Source organism: Penicillium coprophilum, assembly GCF_028826855.1.
Source record: "Penicillium coprophilum strain IBT 35676 chromosome Unknown utg000005l_segment0_segment0, whole genome shotgun sequence".
NCBI lineage: Eukaryota > Fungi > Ascomycota > Eurotiomycetes > Eurotiales > Aspergillaceae > Penicillium > Penicillium coprophilum.
Genome location: NW_026622724.1, coordinates 563,033 through 578,260, shown reverse-complemented (window position 1 = coordinate 578,260; position 15,228 = coordinate 563,033). Strand labels below are relative to the sequence as shown.

Genomic DNA, 15,228 nt, shown 5'->3' with positions numbered 1-15,228 from the left:
TGAAATATCTCAATATGAAGAATATTGGAATCTGCATCCCAACCATTGAAGGCGGAGTCATCGCCCACCAAGAAATCGGACGAGAAGCAGCGCGCCGGGGCATTGCTTACCCTCAAATTGTCACCCACACACTTGTCTACGAAGAACTGCAACATGCACTCAGGTCGGCCGACAATCAGTCCTTGGCAGAGTTAATAGCTCACTCCATCAACCGCACCGCCAAAGCTGGCGCGGAATTCGCCATCATCAGTGCGAATACTCCGCACATCGTTTTTGACGAGGTCGTGGCGCAGTCAGACATCCCTGTTCTTAGTATCCTCGATTTCGCTACAAATCACTGCAAAAATCAAGGCTATAAGACCGTCGGAGTTCTAGGCACAACCTGGACTGTCAAAAACGGTCTCTATGATGGTCCATTGCAAGACAGGGGCATGACTGCGGTCTATGCGTCTGACACTGACCAGGTCATTATCATGGATGCAATTTTGCATGAGTTGGTCAATGGAACTGTCCTAGAAAATACGAGGCGCGAGTTAGTGCGCATTGCTAAGGAACTTGCTACACGATGTGATGGTATTATCCTTGGATGTACCGAGTTGCCGCTTGTTCTTACAGAACAAAACTGCGGAATCGAGGTTGTCGATACAACACGTCTTCTCTCCCATGCGGCTCTCGATTTTGCGAAGGATTGACGAATCCAGAGTTATGTCTTGAATATCTATGATTTTGGTCACTCAAACTCTTTATGTGAATTATTGCTCTCGTTAAGAATATAATCTAGCCTAGGCCATGTCTATGATCTATCTATGGATTCATTGTCTGTAAAGGAAGTCCATCTAAATCGGCCTCCTTCCCTAAGAGACCCCATTGCACCATTCCCTCACCAACTCCCTCGTATATCCCCCCAGCTACACTTTCCATCCACCAAGCTGCCAGATTAGAGAGAGCAGCACCAAACCGCCCTTCATTGAACTTGCAAACAGCAGCCCCAATATTAACACTTCCTTTCCCCAACCCGTCAGCTGCCTCCAGTGTACTAGCTACAATGCGCTCAGTAATGCGATGTGTCCGCTCATACTCATATAGCTGGTGTACTAGCACTCTTGCATATGGCAGAAGAAACCGCAACAGAATGAACACTTGAACAATCATCGAGGCGAGAATTTTATGCAGGTATGATTTTGGCTGGGGGTTCATCTTATGATTCATCCCATCCATATACCCTGGGGGCGGGCAGTAAGTTGTCAGTCCAGCTTTGACTGGCTCTGGGATATGGCGCTGAAGCATAGACGTTTCGTCATCTGTCAGGTCGGATGGTAAAGCATCGAGAAGATAGACCAAAGCATTCACGTAGAGCGATCGAGCCAGACGGCCATCAGGTTGTGACTGCTGGGCTTCATATCCCGCATTGCGGAGAAGATTGAACGCTTTACAAGTCAGTAAAACCCGTGCAATGAATAGATTGTACATCAATCCCGAGAAAACTCACCAGGTACGACTCGATTCCACCGTAGACCGGTGTCGGACTCGTATTTCGTCGTGGACCCCATGCCCTCTCGGGGGCTATCAGATCTCACGGATCCAGAATCAAACGAATCCAAGTCATCGCTGGCCGTAGACGGCCTTTGGAGCTCGGTTGCTACTGACGTAGAGAATTGATTGTGACATAGGAGATGAGGTTCGGACAAGGAGGCCAGTCCACGGCGCTGATCGCCGTTTGACTCGGCCTTTGGCACGGCTCGGGAAGAATACAGGCGGGGCAGTCGACGCCGAATCGATGCCGGAATGGGGAAAATAGCAAGTCCCGGGTACTCCATTAGCAATGTATTTTGAGTTGAGCTCGACAACTTATTCCATATGTAAACTGTAGTTTGATAAAAATCTCAACGGCAAACAGACTAAAATAGTTCCAAAAAAAAATCTCCGGTTTCACATGTCAATATGCACTTCCAAGATTCTGATATGCTGATAAGAAAATTCGATAAAAACATCTCCGATCTTTGCCGATGGTCGTGGAACTTGCATAAATCTCAAGTTTATCACACTCTAATGCATTCTGAATCCTATATCAATTCCTCTGATAGCTCAGCTGGAAGAGCGCAAGACTGTAATTGTCCGATTCTTCATTGAACCTGTCATCTTGAGGTCCCTGGTTCGATCCCGGGTCAGAGGATTTTTTTGTTCGAATTGAAGTGCCAATGTCCCAGGATGGCGACTTTTTTTACTCTTAGTCATATCCTTGGGCAGCGGTCTATATGAAGGAAAGGGGCGTATACTACATCCCAATAAGAAGAGCAGGCGCGAAAACCACTTTAAAAAAAAAACACCGTACCAAGTAAGAGAAATAGAAGATATCAATATCTCGCACGTCAAGGAGAGGGGATACCCCGAGATCTCCAGGCTGTCTATTTGCGTATTAATGGCATAGCGATATATCGATAACCACAGTAAACGCATTGGTTCCTGTTTCGCGGGAAATTACACTCGGCCTCGGACATAATAGTCTTGAAGTGATGCTCAACATCCTACATCGGTGAAATACGTGCATACATATATATCTAGACCGGACTGATGTAGGATATCTACGGTAGCCACGGGGACCTGCATGGCGCGAAATTGCGCAAGATCACTATCACAGATCAAATATAATCGATTACATTGCGGTCCATGCAGCATATCTTGGGATATAAACCGAGCTCTCTTTAGGAGAGTCGATACAAATCCTCCGATGACCTGTATGTGGACATTGAAAAGACCATTCAAATATCAGGCAGAAGGACTGCTTCCTACCTGCGATTTAAATAGAACTTGACAATTAACACCGTGAGTGGCTTGTTGATACCAAAGATATCAGGTACATTCAACATTGCGCAACTAGCCGATGCCCTACAAGCAATCGTTGGCCATACAATAGGAATGGGAGAAATGTCAGTTCATTTCACAAATGTTGATATAATTTTTTGGCCCGACCCATTCAAAAATCATCCGATACTGTGTATTGCAGGGAGATACCGGAAAGACCACTGTTGCGTGTGGTGTTGTGGGAGATGATGGTGATTCCAGATACGCGTTTTCATAGATCTAGTTAGGACTAGTGCTATATGTCCAACTGGGTTTAGCGCATGTTTGTTCCGACTGCTGCTTACCCAGGAGGGGCCAGAGCGAATGCAAACCATGCAAACTTCCCAGGAGAGAGGTGCCCGAGTGCCTGCTCCCTTTCAGGATGTATATCTTGCCGACGATTGTCTCAGTCTCCCGGGTCATCAGGTGATTGCCCATGAATACCCAACCGAGTGTTTCGGTGCCTGGGATTCCGGGGCGTCAAGTGGCATCCCGGCGCCATAAGCGGGTTCAGGTGGCTAGGGCATGCGATGAATGCCGACTCCGACGCAGAAAATGCGACAGTCAAGTCCCTTGTTCAAACTGTACAAAAATAGGCCAAACATGCAGCAACAGTGGAGTCCCCAAAGCATCTACGCTCACGCAAGCCTCCGAGGAGATTGAGTGGCTGAAGCAGAGAGTCCAGCAGCTAGAGGCGGAACTGGAGCAGCGGTCCCACGAGACCAATAATCTTCCCACCCCAACGAGATCTTCCTCATCGCCACCTCGTGTCTTTTCATCGAGCAACTCTCAAAGCTCTAACCCGACTGATTTGAAAAAATACTGGGGCGGGATACACCTACGCCCTGCGCGATCATCTAATGACACCTGGCTTGGCCCGTCATCACTATACTCTTTCATCCAGCGCCTCAGTGTGTATTTGAGTCTTAATCTTCAGCAGACACAATCACCTAAGAATCTTTTACCTATCTCAGCAAGCGACGACAAATTGCTGGACAGACCAGAAGGCCCCGACATAGACCCAGCACGTAGGCTGGTCTCAACGGGGAAACTTTCTAATGCCGGGGTCTATCTAAGCCCGATACAAGAAGAGTATTTTATCAACTTCTTCTGGCACACATACCACACCTCATTGTTCCCAATATTGGATGAAACCCAGTTCAAGAAGCATTACCAGTCTCTATGGGTGTCGGGTGGGAAAGAACGAAAACCTTCAGCCCTCGTCGATGTCATGATTGCCATGTGTATGCAATATGGTATTTCAGCTCTACGCTCAGATACCCAAGGTTTCCTTGTAGAAGGCAAGGACGCTTTGGTTGCTGGTCGATGGCACTTTTGGCGTGCGCAGACGCTGCTCACATACGAGCTCGAAAGTCCCTACCTTTCAACACTGCAATGCCATTTACTCTGCGCAGTCTATCTTTGCGGCGGCTCTTTTCACAATATGTTGGACAATTCAATCGGCCAAGCTGTCCGCACCGCTTACGCTTTGGGACTCCATTTGGACCCCTCGTCGAGCATGCCTGAGCCAGACCGCGAAATGCGGAGACGCTTATGGTGGGCGGTCTATCTTATGGATAGCAAAGTCGGAATGAAGCTCGGTCGTCCTTTCTTGCTACGTGACTCTCATGTCATGCCTTGTCTACCTAGTGACAGCTTGGAGGCTGCACGAATGTCGGGATCTGCCTTTGCACCTATTGGCAACAATTCCACCTGGCTGAGCTATAACCTCTACCAGACGGAGCTATACATCAAAGTGCGAGCTGCCTACACGAGCTTCTATGATCGGGAACTTCATTTGCGGGGTGGCCAGACGATATGGGATGATCGTCATGCCCTCGAAGCCAGCGCGGAGGTTCTGTTTCCACATATACAGATCCTTGAAGAATGGCGCAACACCGTACCAGAATCTCTAAAGTTGAAGCGTCAGAATAATGGCCGTCCTCTTTCGACGGATGGCACACCCCTGTTAGTCGAGCAGTTCGCTCCACTCTGGCTCCAGCAGCAGCGCGTTCTTCTCGAACATTTATACCACCATCTCAGCGTCAATCTATACAGGCCACTGATCTCGTTATCCTCCAAGCCGTTGCCAGGGTCTCGAGCGGAGGAGATTGCTATGCGCTGTGCTTCCCATGGTATCATGCTATCAAAGATTACGCAACAAGTTCTTAAAGAAACTTCTATTCTTGATGGGTGGCATGAGGCCTTCCACTGCCAATGGAATGCAGCTATGACATTGATTGGCTTTGTCATGGTGTATCCAGATGCACCATTGGCAACCGAAGCCAGAAATGCAATCAACCTTGCAGTCGATGTGTTTGATAACTTCGGTACCAAGTTCTCTGTTGCGGCTAATGCGGCCAAAATTATGCGAGATCTATGCGCCAAGGTTGATTTCCTGGCAAAGCATAACCAGTCCCAAGGTGGTCCTTCAAATGATGTCCAGACTATCCCCATGAATGATTCTATGACTATACCGCAAGGTCTCTCGTTAGATGCTTCCTCGAGCTCATCAATAAGAGATTGGAGCTCATACACAAACGTTCTTGAACCAGATTTGAGTTTGTTTGACATGGCCGTTGATGTGGATTTCTGGAACAATCTGGACGCACTCTGGCCAGAAGCTGACAACTTGTTTCAATTCCAATCCGAAATCTGAGAATTTGACTCTATACTTAGAAAGAAGATCAATTCTCAAAGACAAATCATGAAAATGAAAGTTCCAAGGTTGAAACCATCGAGGTCCGGAGTTGCGGAGTCTCAAGATTGGGTGGCCACGTAGCTCTAGGTACAAGAATGTGGAGCTCTATTGAAGTCCAATGAACTCATACACTAACTGGCTTTTCACGAATTGTTCAGCGTTGAAGCAGCCATCACGGACGGAGTCGCGGAGTGCTGAGGGTGGAGTTGCGGAGTTGCGGAGTTCATGCGCACGGACCGGGCTATACAACACCCCAATGTGATAAAGTCGACGGATATAAATACCAGTGTATCTGCCAGTTCAATAAATATCATTCTCAGCATCAATCCAAAGCAATCCAAACAATTCAACTTTCATCCCAACTCAGAATCTAGCCAAAATGACTCCTCCTCGCAAAGCCCTCATCGCCATCACCTCGGCCAAAGCCTCTTTGAACAAAGAAACAACAGGCCTCTTCATCACTGAAGCCCTACACCCCTACAATGTCCTCATAGCTGCCGGCTTCGAAGTTGACCTCGCCTCCGAAACAGGCACCTATACCCCCGACTGGCTCTCCCAGACACCTGACTTTCTCAACGGCGACGACCTGACAGTCTGGAACGACGTCAACAGCGACTTCCGCAAAAAGCTGGACAATATGCCCAAAGCCGCCGACCTGGACGCATCGCAGTACGGCGTTTTCTATGCGTCCGCTGGTCACGCGGCTTTGATTGATTACCCGACTGCGACCTCGCTGCAGCAGGTCGCTGAGCAGGTTTGGGCTAGTGGTGGTGTTGTTGCTTCTGTTTGTCATGGTCCGGCTATCTTTGCCAATATGCTTGATCGTGATACTGGAAAGCCTCTTATTCAGGGTCGTCGTCTTACTGGGTTTACTACCGAGGCTGAGAATACCATGGGTATTATTGGTGTTCTGAAGAGTTGGAATGTTGAGCTTTGTGAGGAAACAGCTGCTCGTCTTGGTGCTAAGTGTGAGTTTTTCTCTCTGTATTGGATAATCTTCGAATGTTTGCTGACTTTTTTTTTTTTTCTTGATAGATGAGCGCTCCGCTGGTATTTGGGATGATTTCCATGTTGTTGATGGTCGTCTTGTTACTGGTCAGAACCCTGCTAGTGCAACTTCTACCGCTAAGGCCGCCGTCGAGGTCTTCGATAAGCTTTAGACAAGTGATTAATATAGCTTTAAAATCTTATGAAGATGTTTTTTATGCCATAAATGTTGTTCACTTTGTTTGATGTGTCAGTTATCTTCTTTATGAAACCAATGTCCGCAGATAAATAGCTTTGACTAGATGTATCATCGGACCCCTTAGTAAACCAGACACTAATCTATGCAGACTGACGGCAATGGCGATTCATTAGCCATTAAATAATCCACATTGTCTACTGTGGCCCCCTCCAAACATTTGAAACAAATGTTGCCAGCCCCAAACAATCCAATACTATGTCCCTGACCTCTTTGCGATAGAATGCTAACAGCTGCGAGCCGGGCAGCCCAATTGCCATGAGCCCGGAAGATTCCAACACCTTCAGGGGTATCGAGCAGCTCATCCCAGTTGTCGATAGAAGTATAGTCATAGTCTAGGTCGTGATCCTCGCGTTCATGTTGGTCGCATTCCTTGATAATGCGAGATAGCATTTCGAAGTCGATACAAAGTATGTCTAGGTCCGCAACCCACTTCCCCCTATCCAAGACAGAGATAACAGCTTCAACGACAAAAACACCTTGATCAATCGTTCGATCACCGCCGGCTTCCAGGGGGAGCCGCCAGTCCGTGAAGGAAAGATGTAAGGATGTCCCACTGAAATTATTCTCGCGTTGGAAGTCGTAGGAAACATGTGAGATCGCGGTGTGCTCGTTGCTTGGCTGGCGCATTCTTGGCTCCTCTGGTGCAATAAGCACACTGATTCCCGGATGGCCAATGTTTCCAACAATACGCCGCAGTTCGTGTGCTTCTGGCTGCTCAAATGGATCGACCAGGACGACGGCAGCAACATACAAAGAATCCTCTGAACACAAAGCTAGAGCTGAATTTAGATCCTCTGGATCTAGCTCAACATGCCCAGACTCAAATCTGGCCACGCATGAAAAGGCCTGTTGGCGATTCAATGGTACTGTTAGCATAGGCGGGATCTTAGCGACCGAGTTTGTGTGTTCTTTGCCAAGCTGTAACTGCTCACAAATTGGTCTAGGCACCCATTTACTCCGAGAAAGAGGCTTGGTTAAAGATGCTCCCAGAGAAATTGTAGCATCTTCTAAGTGGTCATATACAATTGAGGCAAGCTCAAGAGTAAACAGAGTTTTACAGAACTCGATTGGCAGCGATGGTTGTCCTGTCAAGTAAATACCCGGAGTATTCTGCTCAAACCATCTGTCACGCTCGCTGGATACTTTCTTCATTTCATTGATATCGTCGTCCGCCCTCCTTGTGACAAAGCTGAGATAGTCGGACAGCATCTCTGGATTCAAACGGTAATCTTTCAGGGGACTCCCGGGTGGTATCGTCCGTGGGATTTTCGTACAAATATCACGCACACGGCGGACTTTTCCCTTGAAGTCATCGTCTGTTGCACGCACATAAAGTGCAAGTCTCCAATCTCCAAAGATAGTTCCGAATCTAGACTGTGAACGATGGTTGTGTACCGTTTCCCACTCAAAGCACGTGCAGGGTTCATTAATAGATGTCTCGCATGAAGAAGATGGAGTTTTCCTCCCCGGCGAATACATTTTTGGAACGATGGGCCATGTGAAGACAGTATCATTCAGAATGGTATCAGCAGACGTAATCTGCATGAAAGAGCGTGATTCACTTCTCTGATTGATACATTCCGATCTGAACCAGTCAAATTTTGGGTTATTCTCGGCATCACTGAGAAATTGTTAGCCTCGTTACGGTCACTTTTCCCATCAGTGATGTTATACCAGGAAAAAAGCCATCTTGCATGGACGGGTTCACACAAAGGCTCACCGTTGGCATTCCTTTTTTTTGTCTGACGCATGTGAGGAATCGCTGTTGTCACCTGTAAAGTAGTGACCCTCGTAGTAGTCTTGTGGTCAAAGCCTTCAAGAACATGGCAGATGAGTGTGTCCTCCGCGCGGAGTCCCAGGTCCTTTGCCATTCCTCTTAAAAGAGCAATTCCACAATCAATGTCATTGTTTTGAGAAAGCGCTACCAGTCTGATTGGACTACACAATCCAAAGAAAGGCAGCAAAACCTCTCCCGGGGCAACTGAAAACAAATCACCCCGTTGCCTTCCAAAACGAAGGATCGAAATGTTTTTTTCCTTGTGCTGCGGATTGGTATCAAGAATCTTTTGTGCAGCCTTAGCTAGGACTTTCAGCCATAAGAATCGTGGCTTCGTATCTGCTGTTTGAGCTGATTTACTGATCATGTTCCATAAGTCCACCATCCATTGTGCGGCATCATTGGGGCGACGCTTGGCGACGCCCCATTTTTTGAAGATATGACCCAGCACAGCGATTGAAAACTCTTCAAACGAAACTCTCGATGAGTTTGAATTACTTTGGACCACCACAGGGTCACCATAGTACCGTAAATGTGAAAATGTCAAAGACCATTGAATCCCCTTTCCCTCTAGGTTGTGGGCAATCTGTCTCTCCTGGCCAAGCGTGCATCTGCCCCCTGCCGGGAACAACCTATCACGGAACTTAACATGCTTCGGGGCTCCATCTCCTAGTACAATCAGATCCGGAAAGAGATACCAGGATCGAAACGCCAGGAGAAGTAGCCCACTGGACGCATCGACAGGAGTTCCGGAAAGCAGAGCCTCTAGATTAACTAGAGCCTCTTTCCAGACAAACATTACACTGGCATAGGTGGATCCCGAGGATCTGATTGGATAAGGAAGATTTTTAGCAATCAACATAAGTTGATCAGACTCTCTTTGCTTCGCTTGATTCGCACTCCGTATAAAGGAGCGGGCACTATTGTCCCAAATAGCCAAATCCTCTCGTGAGATGTGCTGCTTTGCACAGAACACGGATGACTGTGAAACGATATGATTGTTGGCGAGCTTGGACAAAATCTCCTGCTGTCGTTGCTTCACGAGCTCGACCCATAGTGCAGTTGCCTCTTTGGGATCCCAGGCCTGAGCTAACAGGCATGATAGTAAGTATACACCAATTGCGGGGATTCCGGACGTTGCGGCAGCCCAAAGAGTTGTCCCATCAGCCCCAACAAAAGGACGAAAGCAACCATCAGCAGCAGTCCCTGCAGGATTGATCTTTGGATCCTGCACAATCTCCGAAACCCTTTGACCAAAGGCTTCGACTAGTCTGGGGAACGACGGAAGAACGTCCTCGAAGAGGGCTCCCAACCTACGGGCCGTTTGGTGTGGCTTGCCTTCCTCGGCATCCTGACGACGAGCTTTCGCGATGGCAGATCCGAGTGGCCTGAATTCTTTTGGCGCTTCAATTTGAAATAATGAAAAATCAAAATTGATTGTTGCAAGTGACAAATTGTTCTCGTTGGAAGCAGGAAAGATCGAGTTGACAATTCGACTAATGTTTGACATGATAGTTGTGTGAAACTACTGAACGGAATGACAGGGAAGAAACTGCGAAAGACCTGCATGTCATCCACCGACTTACTGGGCTCCTCCCTTCCCCTCCCCTTAATTACTATACATCATACATACGACGTACTTCAATGCTGTCGCAGATGATGAGTTGGCACCAATGTGGATACGGACAGCTGGCCATGTACCAATCAAATTTCCATAGGTGGAGCTGAAGGGTCTGAGGCTGCGCCCCACGATCAGCGATCATCATGTCACTGTCGGAATTCTAGATAGCAGGGCAATCAAATTCAGCAAACACGAGGTTTGCGGGCCTCATGATTAGATTGGGCACCTATGCAGCTGGAATCACACTAGAACTTGACAAAGCCACTCGAGACGAATGACTGTATCTCTGGGCTTTAAGACCTAATAGTATTAGATTTAACGTGATTTGTCCCTTAGGTTCTAAAGGTCTTTCAAATACCTATCCGAGAGCGAATCCGTATTGATTTTAGCCGCGAAAAAGTGGTGGACTGTTTAATAGATTCTGAAAAAGCACATTTTCTAGCTGACATAGACGGTAAGCTCTAGATTTGTGTGTTTTGTTAAGTTAATCTTTTCCTAAGACTTTCGCTCTGGATAAGTAATTAGGGGAAGACCTACTCCCCCTTGAGTACCGTGGTATGATTCCAATTTTACCCACTTAACTTGAAAGGACTTTCTGTAGCAAGACGATGGTTTCTGCACGGTAGCAGTCAGTATTGTAGGTAAAGCTACTCCTTTCTTAGAGAACTTTTTACTGACAGATTTTGCCCAATGCATATCAAAGATCTGAATACATCAAATGTGGCCCAGATATGATCACTCATAACGAGCATCTGTTGGATACCAGAGGATACAAGGTGGCAGACTTTTTTTTTCTTCACTTCTCTTATGTAACACCAACTTCCTTGACGAAAGTGCTAATAATTATCCATCTAATGTATTCATCTTTTTTTTTATCAATTAGAATCCAAATAGTAGAGTTTGACAATGTCGTAATAGATGTTAGTCATTCCAGCCAAAGTATAGCGATCCTACTTTCTTTCCAGGGACTGGTTGAATATAGAATGCTTAGAGAATGATATGAAGAGATAATGAGCAAGGAAGCCTACATGTCCGACAATGTTGTATATCTAAATGTCTTCCTGTCTTCCTGTCTTCCTGTCTTCCTGTCTTCCTTTAACGAGGATTGATATTTTCTTCGAAGCGTTCTCTGGTAGAACCTGGTTTTATTTAAAATGTTAATTTAGTTGAGGCATTTCTACAAATCTGTTTGAGTGAATCTCAGCCAGGGGTCGGAAGCTATCATAAGTCGGAATGAGCGAAATTGTGCAGCGAAAACCTTGTCATTGATTTGGAAAAAGACTATACTACATGACGTGGCTAAATCTGAAGCTATACGGCTATGTAACCTTAGAAGCTCTGAACCTTAGCCTCCAAAGATGAAAGAGGCTCGGATTGGTCCCAAGGTTTGGGAGACAAGTAATATAGAAATTTATTCCTTATTAGGCGGCGGCAGGGAGAATACGTATCAATGATGGCCATGTATATCTTTCTACTATTTCCAGCCATCCTAATTTATGTTGGCTATTTCTGCTTCCTATCGTACACCAAATTATACCACACAAGAATCGTTTTATTATCTCTGAAATGTCCGGACTACTTGGAAGCCAAGAATCGAAGCCAGTCTCCGACTATCACCCTTCTCCACAATACCGCTTATGCGAGACTGGCCCAGATTTACTCACCTCTGTCATCGAGAATGAGCGTGCTCGCCGGTTAGCAATGGAGAAATGTACGAAGCTAGAGACAGAGCTTGAGAACTTAGCAGACAGTCACCCTATGCACGAAGACGGTGTCCCGCCAATGATAGACTACCTCGAAAGGTTTTTCCTCTTATTGAAAGAGGAAATGGAGATGGTTACACATTTGTCAAATCTTCTAAAAGAACGTATTGAAAATCCCGAAATCTATATCGCTATCGAAAGACTCTCCGACAGTGAGTTCAACCGAGCTTGTGCTTCTTTAAAGCAGGATTCCAACCGTCAGATACGAAAAGAATTAGCCCAGAACTCTCAGGATCACGATGACTACTTTTACTCTTCTGGGTGGCAACTTGAATCCTCTAAGGTGGATTGTATGAATGACAAACTTAGCCAAAGCCCCCCATCCTATGATATGGCGGCCAAGGTTCGGAAAGCTAGTGATATTGCTCCCGCAAAGTCGCTTCGAAGTTTCCGAAAGAAATTTTGGAAGTATCTAGCTCGAGCTTGATGATCAGGAGCAATTTGGTCTAACTAAGAGTGATTGTCATTGGATGAGATTACAGAAAAAGTGCTGTTTATCTTGCTTTAAAGCGTCGTGAAGTATCGATAGGAATGGACTTGATGAAACTCCTAATGCTGTTCAGGTAGGAATACTCCTCTTGCCCTGTTTATAAAGCAGTATATAAACCAGGCACTAAAGCCCTATTTCCTCGAAATGTTACCACCTAGATGCGTCCATTTTATGATATAGTTAATACATTAACATATCCCTTTTAGTGATCATCCTCAGGTTCCATAGCGGAAATATTTCTTTCATTGTTTTTGACCATCGGGAACGTCAAACGATCATAGGATAATGATTCAAATGAAAGAGACATCTAAGAGATGATTGCGAGGGTATTTTTATGAAGGGAGTTTTAACACCTGGCCTCTGTTAGGCCTCGTGTTGGATCAATTAGGGTCTACCATACGATCCAATCTACGCAGGAGTCTACATTGAACAGCAAAATTCAGTCCCAAGATGAAACTGCCCGGCGGCAGTTTATATTCAGACATGGACACCTCCAAAGAGGGCCAACCAAAGAAAGAGAAGAATAAAAACAAAAGAAAACAAAAACAACACAAGAACAAAGATTAAAGACAGAAGACTCGTTTTCTTCCTTCATCTCACCCCACTGAGGTCCTCGGAGAGAAGCAAAAACGGCCAAAAAGCCCAGAGGAACGCCACCAAGAACACCACCACCACCACCACCTCCTCCTCCTCCTCCTCCCCCCCGTTTGATAAAAAGCTCCGTTTTCATTCATCTCACCTCGCTGAGGTTCTCGGAGAGAAGAAAAGGATAAAACAACAGAGGAACGCCTCGAGAAACACCTCCTTCACCACTACCACCACCTCCTCCTCCTCCCCACAGTCTGATAAAAAGCTCCGTTTTCATTCATCTCACCTCGCTGAGGTTCTCGGAGAGAAGAAAAGGATAAAACAACAGAGGAACGCCGTCGCCTCGGCATCAATTTAGCATAACAAGCTCGTCATTTCCACCGGTGGCTGGGCTGTGAAGCCCTCTTTGAACCCGTGGGCGACATTGCGCGTCGCGGCACTGGCGTTGGCCAATCCTGCGGGGGTCACCACCCTCTTCTTCTTCGTCTTTTTCTTGGGTGTGGTGGGGGCCGCGGGAGTCTCGGGGGCCTCGGTGGTCTTGGGGGTCTCGGTGGCCACAGAACGCGGACGGTCGTCGACATCGCCCTTTGCGAGGATGTCCTCGCGGATCCCCTCTTGTGTCTCCTCGGGCCCCCTGGCCACAATGATATCTTGGAGGCTATTTCACGACACATTAGCCTCTGCTCATACATAGGCAAAGATTCGCCAATATCGTTTCCATCAGAATCATGCTTTACCACTTACGGGATACCCTCAGGATCCTCGCCCTTGGAGGCTGACCTCCTCCAGAAAAAGTAGCTGGCGCCAGCAAGGCACCCGGCCGCCACGATGGCCAAAAGGGCCCAAAATCCAGGCGCGGCCACCAACTGTTGGCCTATGGGCCGAGAGGCCCCGGAGGCAGAGGGAGATAGGGGGGGGTTGGGCGGCGGAGGTGGGTATGCTGGGAACGGGAGGCACATTAACAACGACGCTTACAAAAATCGTGACGTTGTTCGCCATTGTTGTGATGTTGTGAATACTGAGTTACGCTGCTGGGGGAAACACGATATACCCTCTATACAACATCGTGCCTGCTTAATCTGTACCAACTACGTCGTAGCTACGTCTATAGCTTCCTATTCTGCAGGAAGGCAGAAGCTTCTCTAGCTGAAAACCTTAAAAGCATTTAGAATAGGCGCTAAGAAGGCAGCCTCAACAAGTGAGAGTTTTCAAAAAGTAAGATGAGTTCGGAAGTAAGCGTGATTAAGAATTAAGAGAAGTCAAAAAGAAGGAGTTGTGGATAAGTGAGTTTAAATCAAGAGGTTGAATAAGGTGAAACAGTGAAACATCCCACTATGATCAAATCGACACAGTAGATTAGGTATGATTTTACAACAATCCTACCTCACCTCGTTCGGAGGCTGTAGTAAAAGCATTGGATTGATATAGTCAATAATGGCTCAGACATTCATCCAAGATCCGATATGGTGTAGTGGCTAACATCGCCGTCTCTCACACGGCAGCCGGGGGTTCGATTCCCCCTATCGGAGTTTCTTTTTTTTAAAAAAAACTTCTGGATCCATCCAGCGTCCCATCATCTGCATAAGCTGGCCTCATGTACAACATCGTTACCAACTTTGGTTGTGTAGTATTCAGATGAAAAAATATCTTCACTACAAGAGTAACAGGATACATAGTAAATAGTACTTGACTAAGTACTATCATTGCTAATGAGATAGAGGCAGACGAATGTAGCGTGGGGACGACTAAGAAGCAAGGACCTGTTGTATGTGTATGTGGGATTGAAGGATTCGTACTTTTGTAAAACTTCAACTGCCTAAGCATTATATATATAGGGCACAATCACATTTTGATCATTCTCACTAGTAAAAAAGAGTATACACGCAAAAAGATATCTCACAAAGATCTCCGATAGGGGGAATCGAACCCCCGGCTGCCGTGTGAGAGACGGCGATGTTAGCCACTACACCATATCGGATGTTGATAGACTATTCTGCAGAATTTGACACTATTACCTTATAACATTTGGCTTTGTTCTTAAAACCTCTTATGTACCGGTAGTTTTCATACATTTATCTGTCCCCCCAAGGCTGAATTCATAAGGTGTTTTTACTATTAATCCAGATAAGACCTCCACAAAGCCCACAAAGCCCAGAGCCCAGCCCAACCCAACCCGCAAATGGGCTAGGCTTTGGGCCCAA

General features: G+C 46.5%; 7 protein-coding genes across 7 annotated transcripts; 4 read left to right on the top strand and 3 right to left on the bottom strand.

Annotated features, from left to right (window-relative positions):
• Nucleotides 1-14: 14 nt before the first annotated feature.
• Nucleotides 15-692, top strand: N7500_007791 (aspartate/glutamate racemase family protein; the record flags this gene model as incomplete). Its single annotated transcript, XM_056678935.1, has 1 exon — nt 15-692. The coding sequence occupies one exon, from the start codon at nt 15-17 to the stop codon at nt 690-692; it is 678 nt and encodes a 225-aa protein (XP_056529307.1).
• Nucleotides 693-804: 112 nt separating this feature from the next.
• Nucleotides 805-1,817, bottom strand: N7500_007790 (uncharacterized protein; the record flags this gene model as incomplete). Its single annotated transcript, XM_056678934.1, has 2 exons — nt 805-1,427; nt 1,490-1,817. 2 exons carry the CDS (start codon nt 1,815-1,817, stop codon nt 805-807), a joined length of 951 nt encoding a protein of 316 aa, XP_056529306.1.
• A 1,460-nt stretch (nt 1,818-3,277) lies between these two features.
• On the top strand, nt 3,278-5,500 carry N7500_007789 (Zn(II)2Cys6 transcription factor; the record flags this gene model as incomplete). Its single annotated transcript, XM_056678933.1, has 1 exon — nt 3,278-5,500. One exon carries the CDS (start codon nt 3,278-3,280, stop codon nt 5,498-5,500), a length of 2,223 nt encoding a protein of 740 aa, XP_056529305.1.
• A 421-nt stretch (nt 5,501-5,921) lies between these two features.
• N7500_007788 (uncharacterized protein) lies at nt 5,922-6,702 on the top strand (the record flags this gene model as incomplete). Its single annotated transcript, XM_056678932.1, has 2 exons — nt 5,922-6,510; nt 6,578-6,702. 2 exons carry the CDS (start codon nt 5,922-5,924, stop codon nt 6,700-6,702), a joined length of 714 nt encoding a protein of 237 aa, XP_056529304.1.
• Nucleotides 6,703-6,863: 161 nt separating this feature from the next.
• N7500_007787 (uncharacterized protein) lies at nt 6,864-10,075 on the bottom strand (the record flags this gene model as incomplete). The annotated part of the gene is made up of 2 exons (XM_056678931.1): nt 6,864-8,104; nt 9,064-10,075. 2 exons carry the CDS (start codon nt 10,073-10,075, stop codon nt 6,864-6,866), a joined length of 2,253 nt encoding a protein of 750 aa, XP_056529303.1.
• Nucleotides 10,076-11,752: 1,677 nt separating this feature from the next.
• N7500_007786 (uncharacterized protein) lies at nt 11,753-12,376 on the top strand (the record flags this gene model as incomplete). The annotated part of the gene is made up of 1 exon (XM_056678930.1): nt 11,753-12,376. The coding sequence occupies one exon, from the start codon at nt 11,753-11,755 to the stop codon at nt 12,374-12,376; it is 624 nt and encodes a 207-aa protein (XP_056529302.1).
• Nucleotides 12,377-13,381: 1,005 nt separating this feature from the next.
• On the bottom strand, nt 13,382-13,986 carry N7500_007785 (uncharacterized protein; the record flags this gene model as incomplete). The annotated part of the gene is made up of 2 exons (XM_056678929.1): nt 13,382-13,685; nt 13,772-13,986. 2 exons carry the CDS (start codon nt 13,984-13,986, stop codon nt 13,382-13,384), a joined length of 519 nt encoding a protein of 172 aa, XP_056529301.1.
• Nucleotides 13,987-15,228: the final 1,242 nt, after the last annotated feature.